The sequence below is a fragment of the Bidens hawaiensis genome, unplaced genomic scaffold, assembly GCF_021521415.1.
Source record: "Bidens hawaiensis isolate Kalapana, Puna unplaced genomic scaffold, B.hawaiensis_p1.1 tig00024652_1, whole genome shotgun sequence".
NCBI lineage: Eukaryota > Viridiplantae > Streptophyta > Magnoliopsida > Asterales > Asteraceae > Bidens > Bidens hawaiensis.
Window position 1 is genome coordinate 145,618 of NW_027493902.1, and position 19,472 is coordinate 165,089.

The 19,472-nt window shown below is 33.9% G+C and overlaps 2 protein-coding genes and 1 pseudogene across 2 annotated transcripts; 1 reads left to right on the plus strand and 2 right to left on the minus strand.

Annotated features, from left to right (window-relative positions):
- Positions 1-832: 832 nt before the first annotated feature.
- On the minus strand, positions 833-1,911 carry LOC143569791 (dirigent protein 24 pseudogene; annotated as a pseudogene).
- Positions 1,912-2,209: 298 nt separating this feature from the next.
- LOC143569792 (caffeoylshikimate esterase-like) lies at positions 2,210-4,955 on the minus strand. Its single transcript, XM_077055617.1, has 5 exons — positions 4,531-4,955; positions 4,308-4,454; positions 3,694-3,824; positions 2,934-3,071; positions 2,210-2,833 (listed from the first exon to the last, which is right to left on the minus strand). The coding sequence occupies exons 1-5, from the start codon at positions 4,673-4,675 to the stop codon at positions 2,441-2,443; spliced, it is 954 nt and encodes a 317-aa protein (XP_076911732.1). The 5' UTR covers positions 4,676-4,955; the 3' UTR covers positions 2,210-2,440.
- Positions 4,956-9,463: 4,508 nt separating this feature from the next.
- LOC143569793 (large ribosomal subunit protein uL29-like) lies at positions 9,464-11,094 on the plus strand. Its single transcript, XM_077055618.1, has 4 exons — positions 9,464-9,532; positions 9,606-9,741; positions 9,895-10,051; positions 10,884-11,094. Exons 1-4 carry the CDS (start codon positions 9,529-9,531, stop codon positions 10,956-10,958), a joined length of 372 nt encoding a protein of 123 aa, XP_076911733.1. The 5' UTR covers positions 9,464-9,528; the 3' UTR covers positions 10,959-11,094.
- The last annotated feature ends 8,378 nt before the right edge of the window (positions 11,095-19,472 follow it).

The window sequence follows — 19,472 nt, forward strand, 5'->3', positions numbered from 1 at the left end:
GCTGTGATCAACAACTGGTTGGAACCGTCAGTCATTAATCAGTTATGTACTTAAATGATTAATATTAATCTTAACTATAAAAATACATAGGTTGTTTTGACTTATACAATAAGACTGGATATATGCAGCCATTTTATGTAATCTAAGATTAAGGTAGTGGGGGAAGGTTTAACATGAGAACGTTGAAAGTAATACCAATTTATAAAAAAATCAGAACGTAAAAAACAATACCAATCTACACAAACAATGATTTATAATATCAAAGAAAAAAACCTAAAAATTACAACAAAAGAATCAAAAAAGAACAAAATAATAACAGTAAATACCAGCAAATACTTATAACATCTCATAATCGAAAATTAGCAAATACGAACAAAAAATAACAGCAAACACCTATAAAAATAAACTTAATAATAACAGCAAATTGGTTATCATTGTTTTCATGTTAAGAATAAAATGTATTTGATTCTGTTTCTAAGGTATTTCGGATATTTATGTAAACATGTAAATCTTTTCAAAGATAATCCAGTATTGTATTATAATGAAAAATTGTTATGTACACTAGTATTTATTTCTTAAAATATAAAATAAACGAATTTCTTTTCTAATCCTTTTCTAAACTTCTCTTATATCAGTTCAATAATACGATAGCGATACCGGAACTAATAGGTTACAAAATACAGAACCAACCCAATCGAGCCGAGTCAGTCCTAGACTGGTGTAATTCGGTTGATGAAGTGTTTATGAATTATGAATGCTTATTTGTAGAATGTTGATGATTTTGAAACCAAATGTACTCACTCCAATTCAAGCAGTAATCACAAAACAGAAATCAATATAAGTACACACAAAAAACATTTATGGTGTAGTAAGGTACACATTAACATGAACAATGGTTTCAACACCATCAGTAGTGTGTTCATCCACCTGAGGCAAACTTTCAATAGTTGCATACCCTTTTGCATCCTCATACTTCCCGGTCCCACCAATAACCGCTATATGCGACACTTCTGACGCCGTCCGGTGGACCCCGAAGAAGCTTATCGTGTCGTCCGCCTCGTGGTCCCCACCATGGAACAATGTTGTCAATGCAAATGTATGACTGCTCCCATCTAATGAACTTGAGAGGTAAAACCCTTGTCCTCTGCCTATCACCCCTGTCCCGAGCTCGTGTCCTTCGGTCAACTCGTTGTCAATGACGGTGATTGACCCGAACATGAGTTGTTGTAAGGTTATCCCGGCTGGAAGTTGACCCGCGGTGACAAACGGTAAGTTGTTTCCTCCGGTGACAACGTTGTTGTTCCCGGTGTTTTGGAGGACCGTGTTGGCGTTTGGGTTGTTCGGGTTGTTTCCGTTAAAACCCGCTAAGAACGGGAGGTTGTTGTTGTTGACTATCCCGTTAATGTTGCTTAACGGGATTCCACCCGTGACTGGGAAAACTTGACTGTTGGGTTGAGAAAACGGGACCACATTTGCATCTGACGTGGCAACAATCCCGGTTACCACTCGGCTTGTAGCATGGGACCCACCTAGAACATCATGCATAAAGAAGCTTAAAGTCGGATATTGTGCACCGGTTGCAACACCACTAGTTGCGGGCCCACTTGTGGAAATTGCCGCCGGTGCCACATTGGCAGCTCCAGTTCCTGGTGTGGCTGATGTGACACCAGGGGCTGCAACAGGATTCGTTACAGTTGGTGCTGGTGCATCTGTGGTTGGTAGGTCAGGGACGGGGTCCTTTAGAGATGCCGCATTGGGGGAACCGGGCTCGTTTATCGGACCAAGCGGGCCGGTTTCACTAGTCGGAAGTGGGGTTGTGTCAACGAGCATGCGGGTCCCACTAGTACCTCTAAGAGAAATGGCTAGTAAAAATGTTGCAAGTGTTGTTAAATATAAGGTGAGGTTGGCCATTTGGATAGAGGAGTATTTGAGTATTTGTGTTTGATGTGATGTGACTAATGGGTGCATTGTATATATATGTGATAAGTGGAGCCGATGAAATGGGTTATGGGTATGGAGTTGTTGTGTTTAGTCATTAGTGGTTTGGTTTATAATTATATGCATATTTGGTCACTTTAATAACTAAGGGAGTATCTTTGTGTTTTTTAAGATATAAAGAAGTCAAAGTAGTTCAATTGTTTGTTTTTTTGTACTATTTACAAATATGTGTGTTGCATATTTGAATACTTTTTGTATATTTAGGTTTTCCATCTCATTTCAAGACTCTCTTGATCATTCTTATCACTTTATTTCGTTTTCGCATCAATTAATCACTTCAAATTATTTTCGATCATTGACACAACCATCTCGATATGTTTAATAGGCCTAGATCTTCTAAACGGTTTATCTGTATACTTAATATAACTCTAAAAGATAAATGAATTATAATTATTTTGGAAAGAAAAGCGATGATATCCTACAAGCAGAATTAAAACTCAACCTAGTTGTGATCATTCTTTTTAGCGGTACTGTTAAGCTCGTCGTTTGCTGTCTTTTGCTCTCTCTCCAATCTCGAATTTCCTCGTGTTATTCTCTCATTGATCCAACTAATAGCATCAGCAAAAACAATATCAGTGTTTTCAGTAAACTCTCCATAAGTAAGTGCATGCCACATTCCTGGGTACAACTTTAAGGTCTTGTCGGTACTAGAAGCAGTCTCGTATAACAATTTACTCGTCAACGGATCGGTCACCTTGTCATCTTCTCCATGCGCAATTAAAAATGGCATTGTTACATCTTTCAACTTCTTTTCAAGGTCTACGGTCACGGTATACGACTCCATAGCAGTTTGCAGGCGCACGCGACCTTTGTAGCATAATGGATTTTCACGAATCTATACACCACAAAGGAAATCATTCAATCAATATGTACATGCTTAAAATCATAACGACCGGAACAAAAGAAAGATAAATCAATACAAATTCTTTTATTACTTCCTGTCTAATTTTAGGGTCTCTGAAGGCAAGCTCAACGATATCGTCACCGGGGACAATTTTCCAAGTTGGTATGAATCTTCTGAGTTGTGTTAAAACACTAAACATCATTTGTGATGGTTTCATATTGTCTGCAATCTGAAAAGTTTAACATAAAATGTTAGAAAATGACATGAAAAGTTGATACCAATCCCTTGGTTGCATAAATAGTACATGACATAAAACGACATAAATCGTTTTATGTCATGTGCTATTTACAACCAAACCGGTCGAGTTAGACCCACAAAGCTGACCTGACAAGGAATCATTTAGTGGTATTCTCAGGATCGGGGACCCGACCTTATTGGAAATAGCCAGGTCTAATCAGTTCGGGTCTCACGGGTCTTACCCAGCTATGTAAAGAGAAAATGGTTAGACATGCTAGACCCGACCCGAACCTAACGTGAACCCGTTTAATGGTATTCTTAAGAAGTGGGAACCTATTGTAAATAACCGGGTCCGATCCGAGTCAGGTCTCGTGGGTCTTACCTGGCTTATACTTACCCCTAATTACGAAGTTGAAAAATATAATATTAGATACAGCTCGCTTGTGATGAAACTTAGATAAATTTAGATATTTCGCCATGCATGCGTTTAAATATATAAAAATATTTTGTATTTAAACTATAATTGAAATCATATAATATTAAAATTAAAAAAAAAACAAAACTAAAAGATTTATTAGAAGTGATATATGGCTATAAAAATAAAAACAACACACCTTACACATGGGTGCAACCAAGACTCCACCATCCCAGAAGTCTGGTTTCTTCAAATGTAACCGAAGAACCATTGCACCTCCCATGGATTCTCCAAGCAGTATCCTCAATTTATTTTTATTCTCACTCCTTTCTGAAAATTAATATATTAAATTCATTTAATTCAGAACTCAAATTTGGGATGTCTTTATTAGACTTTTCATATGCGTATGAAAGTGTTTGTATAACTGATCAACAAAGGTGTTCTATTTCTTGGTAGCTTAATTAAAAAACTCTAAATTAAAAACTTTTCTATATTTTTTTGCTTGTATTGAAATAATACATATTTTAATTCTTTTAAATATAAATAACATAACAAAATGTTATTTTGTATTTTACATAATATATAATTTATTTTCAAAATTAACTTTGGCTTAACTCGATTCGCATTTTATATAATAAGTAAACATTTTCAAAATTAATTACGGACGCCATTCGGTTTTTTGAGTCGGGTTCAACCGATTCAATGAATACAAACTAAACCAATGTGTAGTTAGATCAGTAACGATGAACCCGTTTTCGAAACAAAGATAAAACCAGAAATAAGAACTCAATTATATAACTAAATATAACCTACCACAAATGCTTGTGAAATGTTGGGAACAATCTTCAACAAGATCATCAAAACGAGAAATGAAACCCTTAATACCATCAGATTTTCCATGGCCTTGATTATCTATTCCATAAACTCCGAATCCGGCCTTTACGAGCCTCATTGCAGCTCCTGTATTTAAATTATTTAATATATAATATATTTTCAATATAAAGTTTTTATTATAAAACTTTAGAATCAAGGTCACCTTTCATGGAGACACTACACTCCATGGCATAACCATGGTTAAGAAAAACTAGCGCTTTCGGTTCACAGTCGGTCGGAATCCATCGACACGTAAACAACATTTTTCCCTTTGAATTTGTAATAGTTTCCTGAAAAAAGATTGGCATTGTTTCTTAATGAAATGAAGATGAAGAAACAAAATCAATATGTTATATTGTTATATGTACCTCTTCATATTTGAAATTTGATGATTCGGCCGCCTAAAGATTGTTGAAAACAAAATAAAAATTAATATGATCAAACAATGAGACATGAATCATGTGAATTTTTGTTTTAAAAAAAGACATAGGATGGAAGAAGAGAGACATACCATGAAAGAGGGTGTTTTTAGGTGTGTTTAAGGAAACACAACCTTGTTTTGATGGATCCAAAGATATTGGAAGTGTGTGTGTGAGAGGGATTTTAGAATATGAGAAGATGAAGTGTGTCACAGGAAGTTGACCCCTATTTATATGGATATGAGAATTGGACTGGTGTTTTAGGATTGGGTTGATTGACCGTTTCTTAACTACTAAAATGTTGAGGTTGCATATGTGCTTGATCACCAGTCAAAATGATTAATTTATTTAATTTTATAATTTTTATTATTTTAATCAGTTGAGATATTCAAACTTTTTATAAAGTATTATCTCTTTAGGTTAGTAAAGAAGATGAAAGCTGTAGTTTAAATAATAATTATAAAAAATTAAAAGATGAAATAGCCACATGAAGAGATTAATAATTACAAAATATTAAAAGATGAAATAGCCCCATGAAGAGATTTATTTGGTAGCTAGCTTAGAACTTGTGTGCTACATCTGATTAAAAATATTAAAATATAAAACCTTTAAATATTTACATACCTTAAAAGAATCATTTAAAAATTAAAATCTTTTGAAAAAACGTTTTGGACCATTCATTTCTCTCCAAGCAATTTTTTTTAAAGAATTTGTACATGCGTGTATAAAAAAGAACATATGTACACATATATATACATACATGCATAAATTTAAAAATAAGTATTATACATATAAGTACAAAACTACAAGTTAACAAAACAAATTATGTGATTGGATATAAAAATGATACTGCATGTATATATACAAATTAACAAATTATATAAGGAAAATGATATCGTCTGTCTCCTTAAGGTCCGCCTTTGCCGCGTCAGCCGGACGTGAGTGTTGGAGGTGCTTTAATGTCAAACATGCCATTTTATCTTTGACGTGATCTGAATATTAATAAAAAGAAGTATTTAATAATTGAGAATCAAAAGCTCATAAATTTCGAACAGACCTAAATTAGGCCATTTGCCAAACAAAATAGTATACATACCAAATTCCTCATAATCATTGGACTATGACCCTAGTATGATCATATATTTTGTAATAAATGAATCATGTTAAGTTTGTTTGGTTCATTTTAAGATAATTTATGTAATACTTGTGTAGTAGGTTGATTAGTATGAGTTTTGTGTCTAAGATTTAACACACGTGTACCAGGACACAAGTTTAGGTTTTGTTCGGTTTATGTTGCTTAGGATCAATTGATTGAAAGTCCAAAACGTGTGATTCTAACTTAATGTTAATTTTGACTCAAAACTCTTGTTGCAAATTAACCCCACAAACTTTGGTAGGATATGTTTTCCATACTAAAGCAACTCTCGTGTTATATACATTTTTGTAGGATATGTTTTCCATAGTCATAAAATATTTGACTTGGATCCGATATAGACACCCATGCCAAAGACGCTTGCTGGCTATAACCACGAGGTAACGAACCATCAGTTACGCTATTCACTTGAATTCTGTGAGCTTTAGATAAAAGTCACGCCCTATGCAAACTTCTAACACGTCACACTTTGTGTTTCATCAATAAAGTGCATGCTTATGACGAATCACAGGAGCGGAATAAAAAATGTTATATATGTTTTAGTAAGCGTTTATACAAAACACACACATAGAGTTATTATGATATCAAAGAATTCAAAGATTACGAATGAACATGAACCTATATAAGCATATGACATTAAAACTTATCAATTATGTCTCACAAAATGACACTACTCATCAATTACACTTTTTTATTTGCCTTTGGTACAACAACATCAAGCATCCATTATGTTTACATAATACTAAGCTCTAGGTACTACATCCATATGTATCCAATGAGCTGGTGGGGGCACCATGCACTTTTTTGAGAGGATTCAACATGCGCGTCCTTGCGTATCCTTACCCCCGTCATTTGCATCTCGCTAGCGAAACATCTCAAGAATCACACTTCAAAACTCTCACCTCCGACTATATGCTTTTCCACGCCACATGCGTCTGTTTTTTCTATTCATTTTTGGAGGTGAACACCAAATTCAATGTCACCAGATATATACATTACAAAAAATCAACACTACCATATTCAATCAAACCACCAAACATTATGCATGTGCGCGATAGCATTCTAAAATTTGCTTAACATGTTTGTGCATTTTCATAACTTTCTTCACCGAATATCCGAGGTTGTAGCATAGTTGACGTTGAACCTTTGGCACCGAATCCTCTTTATAGTACGATAGCAGCATCTAAATGTGCAAATGTCATAGCGACAAGTAGAGTTGTACAAGAAAAATGGTCTCGAACCGGACTGGTTCTTATATAAAACTGGTTTCGGTCAAACAGTTCCCAAACCGAACTGAACTGTCGGTTCGTATAGCGTTTCAGTCCTCTCACAATCACACCGGTTTTAATACCTGCTTCTTCTTTTCTTTGTCTTTTTTTTTGTGCCTAAAACCGGTTTAAACCAGTTAAATTGGTTCTAAACCGAACCGGTCTTAATCAGTTTGGCAAGGTCTACGCTCAAACCGGTTTTGACCATGTAAAACCCAAACCGGTTCGATTTGAGGAAAAAACCCGGTTTGGTACACATCTAGCAGCAAGAACCTAGTTATACTAAAGCAACTAAATTAGCAATAACTAGTAAATGACCCCGCGCTTCGCGGCCGGTCTAACGACTTTTGAATAGTTAGTTACGTCAGTTAAAATTTGTTTCATCTGCTTCATATTGTTTTGTTTGGTTCTTTAATACCCTGCAATGCCACCTATTTTGCGTCTCGTTAATGGTTAGAAGCCTTTTATAGCGACAACACTTCGACCGTCATTGTGGTTTCAAATTATACATATGACATATCCAGAATTAGATAACATAACTACAATATTTTATAAGTTACTATTAAAGGATTTAACTGTATCTGATGTAAACTTTCTTTCAATAAACATTTAAAACTTAAAATTCTAACTCATGAGTCTCATTCATCAAAAGCTTAGAGTATTATTATTATTATTATTATTATTATTATTATTATTATTATTGTGGGACCCACCCTTCATAGTCTTCCATTCACTCCCTCGTTCTTATCCTATGCCTCAAGGCTCAAGCCTGCAAGTCCTCAGCAACTAACACCAACAACGATGGCAGTAACCGTCCATCGCTACCTGTGTCTTTTGTATGGAGCAGCAGGCTGGTTAGCAAAGAAACCCACCTGATAACCGAAAGGATGTCCAAGTCCTCTCTGTGTTGTTGTGAACCATCACCAACACCGTCGTCGCCATCGGAAAACCAAGTGGCCGGAACTGCCAATGTGGTGCGGCTTCTGCGATGGGTCTCTGCTTAGAACCGAAAGTGAGGAATAAGCGAAGGGATTAGTGTTGGGTGGTGGTGGTTTCCGGCATCTCCGGTGGTCGGAGCACGGGAATTTAGTATTGTAAGTTTGTAACTGTCACTTTGAAATTCGTACTGGTTTGGACACCTGTAAAATGTTAACTGGCTACAGTATAATTAAAAAACAATATATGTTATGAACAGTGGGCATATTTGGGATAACGACAAGTTACCATTTAGGTTTAGGTTTGTTTGTTTTTGCTTATAACATCTGCAGGAGGCCGCAGACATAAGCTTCTGAAAACTGTTTGTTTTTCTTTTTAAATAAGATCTGCAAACTGCTTTTATAAAAAGAAGCTATTGTTTAACTTCTTCACACATCTGCACACTTCTTAAAATCCTATCAACACCTAATGTTTCCAACACCACCACTCATCATGCGTCTCCACCACCACCACCACCGTCCACCACCACCACCATCCATCACCGCCACCACCCACCGTCCACTACCACCACCATCCATCACCGCCACCACCCACCGTCCACTACCACCACCACCCACCACCGCCACCACCCACCGTCCACTACCACCACCACCCACCACCACCACCACCCACCCGTCGGCCACAACCATCGTCCACTACCTACCATCCGCCACCAACACCATCCACCACCCACCACCATCACCGTCAATCACCACCACCCACCTTCCGCCACCAACACCGTCCACCACCCACCACCATCACCGTCCATCACCACCACCACCCACCGTCCGCCACCACCACCTACCATCCGCCACTAACACCGTCCACCACCCACCACCATCACCGTCCATCACCACCACCCACCGTCCGCCACCACCACCGTCCACTTCCCTCCATCAACTATTTTACTAGTCTACAGACGTTAAATGACTTCTATCTACTAGATATGTATGATATGTAACTAATTTTCAGCTTATGCAGACGATACCCAGTTTATAAAACAAACAGTATTATATTTTCAGATTGCAGACATTCGAACCATATCTTCAGTTGCAGACATAAAATCAGATGAAATCAGATTGCAGACAGTTTTTGTCTTAAAAAACAAACAGCATCTTAGTATATATATGATGCTTCAGTTTCGTAAAAACATAATTGGGCCAGGCCACTTAACTAAAACTACAAATTATTTGGGCCCAAATGGGCCTGCACTCCAAAGATGATAACGGGCTTGCCTGCAGTTAGATCCAGCTCTACATATATAAACCCTAATCCTGTATTAGGGTTTCAAACTTTGACGCCGACCTTCATCGCAGCAGCAGTTCTCTCAAGCTTGAATCAAATAAATGGGTAAGCTTTCACTCTCAATGTTCTTATATAGATGATTCCGTTAACATTGACTGATATATTTAACATAACACAGCTCGTATCAAGGTTTATGAGCTCAGGACCAAATCGAAGGTCGATTTGTTCGCTCAATTGAAGGATCTGAAAGCTGAGCTTGCTCTTCTCCGTGTCGCCAAAGTCACCGGTGGTGCTCCCAACAAGCTTTCCAAGATGTAACTCTGTCTCTCTGTCTCTCTCTCTCTGTATATATATATATATATATATTCATTGTATATTTGGATTATTGTTTGGTTAGATTTAGGGTTTTGGAGGTGAATTGTTTTATTTATCTATTTATAATAAGTTTAATTAATGAATGTATCCAGTAAGGTAGTGAGGACTGGAATTGCTCAGGTGCTGACTGTGATATCACAGACTCAGAAGGCTGCTCTTAGGGAAGCTTACAAGAACAAGAAGTATTTGCCTCTTGATTTGCGTCCCAAGAAGACCCGGGCCATCCGTAGACGCTTGACCAAGCATCAGGTACTGCTTAATTGCCTTTCTGCTGATTGTTAGTGTTTAGTTGTAATTATTACAGTATTGATATGATAGATATTTGATAGAGTGGCCTATTGAGTTTGTAAGTCGTAACCGAGGTTTATATCTAGTTGTCTAAATGAATGATGTGTGTATGAGCTTTGCTTGTTTTGAGCTTTATGCCTCAAGCCGGAGTCATGGGCTCACTAGCAGTTCGGTTTGTTTGCACTGTATTTATATGTTAACTTACATTTGAATGCAAACAAAATAATTGGTAATGTAGGGGGTGTTTGGGATTCCTTATTTTCATCAACTTATAACTTATAAACTTTTTGAAAAGTTAATAAGGTGTATAAGGTGTTTGGCAAACCATAGGGCCTTATAGATTTTAACTTATGGAGAAGGCAAAATAAAGGGGTTTTGAAAAGTTAGGAATTTGTAACTTATTAACTTAATGGGTTTGATTTACCTATTACACCCCTCAAACCCATTACACTCCTTTAAAAAAAGAGTGTCATTTTTAGTCATTTTGGCTTTCCCCAACACATAAGCTAATCCAAACATTTTTTTCAAAACTTCTTTTAAAATATTCATAAGTTAATAAGTCCTTTTAACAAAAAGTCCTTTTTCTCTTAAATAAGCAATCCCAAACACACCCGTAGTGTACTGAAAAGTTAGCGGGTTCAAAGTTGGAAGTATTGTTGGTGATTTGATTTGTTTAACACATCAACCTAATTATAATTATTTCGACTGTTTTTTTAACCGTATAATTTGATGAGTTTGTGATGTGTATCTTTTGAGCTGTGGACGGTTAATGATATTGTTTTTGATGATGTAGTCTTCGTTGAAGACCGAAAGAGAGAAGAAGAAAGAGAAGTACTTTCCATTGAGGAAGTATGCTCTCAAGGCATAAGGCGTTCCATCACTTTCCAGTTTTGGATTTACATTTCTATCAGAAATATGTGTTTGTTAGTTTTGTTGCACTGAGTTACAAGACATTTGGCATTGAATGATGTTTCTTTATGTTTATGACTTGTTTTTTGGGGAAGACAATTTTACAGTTTTGAACTTTGGTTGATAGTGCTCGGCTTTTGTTCTATACAAGTTTTTCCAACTTCATTCCTGACGGTTAGATTTAAACTTTGAGGGTGTTCTTGATGGACAGCTGACAGAAAAAAAGTTTATGTTGTTTCACAATTCATTGACATTGCATGCTCTATTTGCATCGCAACATTCCCGGTCTCTGGTGATTTGAAAAGTACAAATGTTATCCGACTCGCATTTAGTTGAGTATGGTTCTGAACTTGAATAAAGCCTAAATTATAGACTTTGCTTTAGACACAGTTTAAGCATCACATGAACAAAGGAATGTGAATCTTAATGTTGGTATTGTCTAGGATGCTTACTAGGCTACAATATAGTGAGATTCTGCCTTTGGTAGTATGGTTCACATGATTCTAATCTTTAGAATCACACAAGTTTCCCCCAAATCCTTCATGGAGAAGTTTGATGATAGAAATTGCTATACAAAATGTAAAACATTTACCTGCGATTCAACATAAAGTTAATGATAAAACTATTCAAGGAAAACTAATCAGTATGTCTATTTGACCCATCAAAGTCAAAGTCAAAGTCAAGATTTTGTTTATTTGACTAACAAATTCCAAATACGTCCATCTCAAACTGGCAACTTGTTGCCACTTTTTAATTAGTAATCCGACTATTTTTAGAGACCACCATATTCTTCGACGTGTCCTAATGCGAGGGTTTTCCGGCCAAAAAACGTTTTTCAGGGGAGACTAAAGCTTCGTTAGTCGCGGCTCGCTGGGAACAAATATGTTAAAAGATGGGACTGTAAACAGCCAACTCGTTAGTTGGGACTTTGGTTTAAAAAGGTGAGGCGTGAGGCGCTTGTGGCGTTATGAAAAACGCCTTATTTTTCGTGAGGAGAGAAAAAACATGAGGCGCCCTGAAGCGGCGCATCAGCGAGTGAGGTGTGAGGCATTTGAGGCGGTGCTTCATTATATGCAGTCTAAATTAAATTAAAAATGTAATTTCTTGGGCCCATTTGCTTAATATATTAACGTTGGGGCCCGTAAAACATTACCAGCCATATATATATATATATATATATATATATATACACATATAATATATATATAGGGGTGGAGTCTAGTGAAAACTTCTCTTAAAGAGAAAACTTAAAAACTCCTAAAAAACTATTTTTAACTTTTTTTTTAAACTTTTTTTGAAGTTTCTTTTTTTTTTCCATTATTTTTATATGTTGTTATCGGTTAAAAAAAAAACTTGTCGGTAACCTCGTCGGTATAGTGCGCATATGTAATAGTGTGCATTGCATATATGCAAAAGTGTTTGTATTGCATAGAATACAACGCTATTGCACATATTTGATACACACTATTGTATATATGCAATATAAGACTAATACACATTAGTACGTATATGTAATACCACATTAACGCACATGTGCACCACATCGACTTGTATTTTATTATTATTTTTTTCCATATAATACAATACTACTACACATATACAATACACAAATATTGAATATATGCAATAAAACACTATTAAACTCAAAAATACATAGTAATACACATGTGTAATACAATGGTATCGCACAGTAATACGTATGTGCATTACTGCATGTTTTTTTTTTATTTTTTTCGAGTGAAATATAAGAAAATATAAGAATAATGGCTAAAACAGAAATTTGAAAATATTTTTTTATTTTTAATTAAAAATAATTCTTTAGGAGTTTTTGAATTTTCTCTCTAAATGTGAGTTTTCTCTTGATCCTCTCCATATATATATATATTATATATATATAGGGTAAGGTTAAAATGAAAACCCATTTGAGTTGTGAAAACTCGCGAAAACCCTATGTAACATCGTTTTTTTTTTGTTACATGTAATATATGTTATAACATTTAATACAAAACATCGAAACATCAAAAAAAAATGTTTTGCTATTTTTTAACATTTTTTTACTAATTTTTATATATGTTTTCAGAAGAGAGAAAAAGTTATATTTATATTTATATTTTTTATTCACTTTAATTATGGACCACAAGATTTAAACATTAATTAAAAACATGTAGTTGAGAATGAGTTTTTAGAGTTTTCACAACTCAAGTGGGTTTTCATTTTATACTTGGCCTACACACACACACACACACACATATATATATATATATATCATTCTATTTTCAACTCAAATCAATCTTTAATTTTCATATTCAAAGTTATATGCTCCTCAAGTATTACTCTCGTCTTTTTAATCGATTCAAGCTTATCTTCTCCTAATTATTGCACATCTTTTTATGACTCAAAAAGGTATGTTTTCTTCATTATTCCTCTTACTGTACATTTATACTTTGTTTTATTATTAAACGTTTGTGTAATACATTTTTATATTTAATCAGCTGGTTTTTTATGAATGTACTAGTTACGTGCTCGTGCAATGCAGCAGGGTATACACGAACGTAACCGATGTCAGCATGTTCCTCACAATAGTACATGCATATCCCGACGATAGTATGAGCTTAACGTGGCATCGGACGCATAATCGGTGTCGATAAGCGCGTCACACAACGCCTACACGTGAGCAATCGTGTATGCATAAACAATGTCATCCGCGTAACCAATGCCTGAACGCGTGTAACCGATGAAGAAAATCAAGAAGCAAAGATGAAATCTACAGTAAATTCAAGTAAACCACTTTTTAACCCAACCCATTCTGACGTGAAACCCTTTCTAACCCAACATCGTTTTAACCCTCGGCTTGAACCCATCAAGAACCGAACCAAATTAACCCTTTTTTGTATTGACATGTTCTTACTTTAATTCGTTATGATGCTTGAGCTGAATCTGCCCAACCTTTTGCCAGCACTAACTGGTAATCTCGTAACATTTTAGTTTTTTTTTAATTAATAAACTATAGCAATACCATATAAAAAAGAATAAATTGCAAGTTTTTATGGTCTAATTTTTTAAAAAAACATTAACGTGTGAAAAAATTATGATCGTTTAAAAATCACGGGAGTAGTTTGTTTAGAATAAGGGGTAAATGTCTATTTGTTATATAAATCAACAAAATTCGATTGAAGTTGAAGGACTAAAATTTTAACTTATTTTTAACAAAGTTAAAGTTAACCATATATGGCTAAAGACAAATATGCCCATAAAATCTCATAATTTGATGCATTATGTGATGTATCTTTTACATGATTGATGGTAACTTTTAAAATTTAAGAGGTTCTTGGGATTCTCTTTGTATATTATAGTTAAGTGCTTTGCAGCTTTTAAGTATGTTTTTATAATGTTTAAACTGCGTACAAAGTATTCATGTTTAGTTTTATAAGTATGTTTTATCTTTATGATGGATTAACAAATAGAATATGACATGTATAATTAATTTTTAGTATTTTTGTATTGAGCGCCTCATATACGTGAAGCTCTTGCCTCGCCTAACGTTTTTTTTAAACCAAGGTTTGGACTGTTATTTGCTAAGAGTCTATAATTAGGATTATTTAAATCTGATTTTCCTTAAAAAAAAAAAAAAAAAAACCTTCATGAGCCGCTTGTTAGACTACTCCCATCGGGGGGGGTGGGGGGAGTCGGTCGGTTGGCTAAGATTCCTCAAAAGAAAAATGAAAAATCAATTAATTAGGCAATCAAGTCGTTACACCAACTGTAAGTTGGTTGTCAAAAAGTGGCAAACCTTCAATAACTTAATTAAATTATATTGCCTCATCTGAACTTTTTATTGGTTAAGAGCATTTTTAGCCTATTTCTTAAAAATATGTGAGGGAGATTTGTAAATTATATGATATGATTATGAATGGTTGTAAGTAGAGGAGAGAGAAAATGTTATATGGAAAAGTTAAATTTGGAATTTCACGGTTCATACCATATAATTTTTTAATATTTTTTAAAATTGGTTGTGAGTGGAGAAAAGAAAAAAAGATAATGATAAAGATATAAAATGTATTATTTAATTAAACATAAGAGAAAAAAACTGTGATTTTTAGTATAATTATATAATATATATTGATACATGATAGAGAATAGATTGAGAATGCTCTAAGAAGTATCTATTTGCATATATAATAATAAAATATATATAATTATTAAATGCACACCAAAGCATTATCTTAAAAAGAATATTAAAATTATATAATGGTAAACTTAGTCATTCAAATTTAAACTATAATTTTTTTTAATAAAGCGTGTCAATAAAAAACATAATCCTATTTAATTAAAAAAACACAATAAAATCAAAAAAATAAAATACCAAAATTCATTAAAAAAATTCTGTACTCATAGGGTAGATAATTTCTTTTATATTTAAACTAGTTTTTAACACGCCGGGCAGGTTGGTAAATCCGAACGTTAGTAAGACACAAGCATTACCGGTCCTAAGTGTTGAGACGGTAAGTTGATGTGAATTTGGTCAGTTTCTGTTACATGTGTTATTGTACGGAAACTAAAACAAAAAAAAAGTTATAAATATTGAGATGGAACATTGGGATAGCGTTGGTCGGTGAAACTCGAGCGTTGTTGGTCCTAGCGGTGAGTCAATGCAAATTTGGTTGGGTTTTTCACGTTCGTTATAAAATTGGACTAAAAACAAAGAATTGTCATTCGGTCAGTTTCATTACGGTACTATAACTAAAACAAAATGCGCTAAGTCTACGCAAATTATGTCAGTTTTTATCACATCCGTTACGGTATATTGGTATTGGAACTAAATTAATAAAAAACAAACATAACAAAGATAATTAGAAATATAATTATCAAAGTTTAAAACAAAAAACAAACAAAAAGAAACTAAACAAAACTTGGTCCAATGAAATCTTGTCAAATGGACCAATCATAGTCCAGTGTCGCCAAACTTCTCTTTTATATATATTAGTAATAGTAATTAGTAGCTTAATTAAATCAAAAGTTATTTTTAATACAATGAAAACTAATCATAATATATATTTTATTTAGTAAGAAAATAGTTTGATTGGGTTGTGTAAATAAAAGAGAGAGAAATTAATTTTTTCAATAAAAAGTTAGGTTTTGTGCTTTGTGAATGGAAGTAGTCTTCCTAGTTATTGATGAACCGTCTAAAGCCAGCTTCCTCAAAGATCTGATGAACCACCGATATAAATGTAGCTTCAGCCGATATAATACTAACTTCTGGTCATTTTCTCTTGTTGTCACATTAATACATGCATTTAAAATATCTAACTATCAAAATACAATTATTGAACAATATCATGCATAAATTGAAGATGGTTTAAACACAAATGGACCCCATACTTAAGCTAAGTACCCCATCAAATCCATCAAATTAAAAGCTAACATTGTTAATTTTATCGGAAATTGCTATTTTAAATCCAACTGAAGTTGAAAACTGACATCCAACCGCATACAACTAGTACTTTACCCGTTCGGTGGACAGGAATATCAACACGAGAATGTGATGACTACATTAATTTTAATACGAATGAGCGGAAGGAAGGTTTGGATGACATACCGAGGTCGTAGGAAACATAAGTGTATCCATAGTTGTATTTTGACGTGTTAGCAAGTATCTTTTGGATTGTTTCTTGCTTCGGTGTGTAATCCATAGATGAAGTGATTGGCATGGCACGTCAAGAGTACTAATGTCATCAAGACTGGCAGTTTAATCAAGTTTTATTATGACGATTTTTGAGAAATAATGCCCTACGATATGGTTGTATTGTCACGTGGAGGACACACACACTGATAATAAAACAAAAATAAATAAATATAATAATACAAATAACTATAAGCATTTTCAAATCCTATAACAAAAAATTAATTACAACATTTGTAGATGTATTTTTATCAAAAAAATAATATTTTAAGACCTTCGCTACTTTTTACTTTAGATAACGCTATGTTTTCGTGTATTACATGGGTATAAATTAAAATTTACATATAATAATCCTTGGTTTTATATACAAGGAAATCACAGTACTAAACTCGTTTTCATAATTAAATCATTATAAATGAATTTCATAAACGCAATGGCTCGTCATTTAGAAAGAGTAGAAATGACAATTCACAAAATAGCTTTTTTTTAATACAATAATCCACTTTGGTTAACATAAATAGTGCTACTCATGCTTTCGTCATTGAATCAAAGCATGCCCTTTACATGGGGCTCTTCTCTGCAAGAACATTTATGCATCTTCCTAATGCAATTGATGACAGATTCATTCTTCTAACGTGTGTCCCTCGCTTCCTGAAAGTAAATAATTGTAACTATATAACATCAAAGGCCTACTAATTAACAAAATATTCTTGCTTACAAGCGCACACCTAACTTAAGATCTACAACAACCAATTTGCCTTTTTGAATAACAAGTGGCTAAGAGCTTTTGCTCACGTGAATTGAGATCTAAAGATTCCAAATATGTAATTTAAACTTATATTGAAATGCACTTAAAATAAGAAATATCCTTTCAATAATTAAATTTTAAAGACCTTGCTTACATATAGAACTAACAACTTTATAATAAAATAAAATGATACTGTTGGAACTTTGTTCACATTGTTTCATCCCACATCGGAAGCAAGAAAGAAAATAACTTTGTTTATAATCACTAGTCAAGTAAACTCTCAAATGGAGATTTATTGGGCTAAGATGATTGGGCTTTGTATGTGTGTATATATATCTATATATAATGGGTCAAAGATAGGGCCTTGGGGCTCTTCTTGACTAAGTAAAATTTGTTTTATTTTTTTTAACAAAGAAAGCAGTTATAATTTAATAACTGAATTAACTGTTTGACAGTTACAAAACAGTTTTCTCAGGTTCCTATATAAGGATCGTTGATGGAGAGAACAAGAAATACCCACAACAAAATTTTACACAAATTCGTCTTGCTTATTCATTGAAGAAGGAACATAGAGAATTTCGTCAGAATCAATAAATCATCTTGGTTGAATGTTGTATCCTCAAAACAGATCCGTACACAGGAAATTTTTGATTTAGGACACTGCTTGCAGGCCTCAATCTGATTATATTCATAAATTTCTTCTGCAATTTGAGTACGTTTCTTCTTTGTATCTTGTTTATTAAATGCCATTAAATATATTTAGTTTGTATATTTGGATTATATTTATTGATTAGTGAATTTGGTTTAACAACCCACATACACTTAAATCTGGTTTTACCTTATCATAAAGCTTTTACAGTTCGAACTTTGGCCTGTAAATGAACCAAACATTCAGTAAACTGTTCGTAAACGCTAGGTGGGAAGTTCGTTTATGCTTGTTTATTTAATAATGGACGAACACGACCAAATTTGTTCATTTGATTAAACAAACACCATGTTTCATTCGTTCACGAACGTTCGTTCATATATGTTCGTTTGTTTATGTTCATTTTACAAATTAAATTTTACATATTAATATAAAATAATTAAATAGTGTTCATTTACATTTGTTCATATATATATTCGTTTATATTAGTTCAATTATGTTCATTAATGTATGTTTATTTTCAAGAACTGTTCGTTTAGATTTTTAACAAACGAACATAAACAAACACGAACGTGCATGAACACAAATATTTGTCCGACTAAGTTTTTGTGTTCATGTTCATTTAGAGTTAAATGAACGAACACGAGCATGCGCTTGTTCGTGTTCGTTTACAGGCCTTACCTTGATCATTCATATGAATAAAGATGTTCCCTCTGTTCGACATCCTAATAAGAATAGGAGTCTTTCATTTTTAGTAAATGTTGTAAACTAAGAAAACTTTGTATCTGATTTGATTACAGCAATTACCTAAAGTACCAAAATAGGTTAAAGTTGCCCTTTATTTAAATAACCCATACTAACTTTGCATATAACCCGCTTGGACCTGGCATGTTTTGACCTGGTGAAGTCCTTGATTTTTGACCCGAACAAAATTGATAACTTTTTAAAATGACCAAAACTCATTTTTAAAATGACCATGCTGACCTATTTTGACCCTAACCAAAATTGATACTCTTTTTAACTGATCACCCGAACCCATTTTGCTTTCATCATGAATAGCCTTCGAAGCCTCTTTCATGACAATTTGGGTTCGTGACAGTCTCATGTAAAACCAAAAACACATTTTTGCTACATAGGCTAATATGTAATTTTTTCAATTAATTTTATAATATATTTTTTGTCATAACAATGGTTGTAATTTTTGCCATAATTCAAAAGGATGCAAAACCATACAACGAAATATCAAATCTGATCATAATCTCATATATGAATGAATCCAATTAATATGATAGTATGCCATGCTCACACAAAGAAAGACATACCTCCTTATCAGCATGCATGCATATACTTTCATCAAGCGTCTCTAGAGTTTAAGGTATCTTCTTTGGTGGAGACTGCA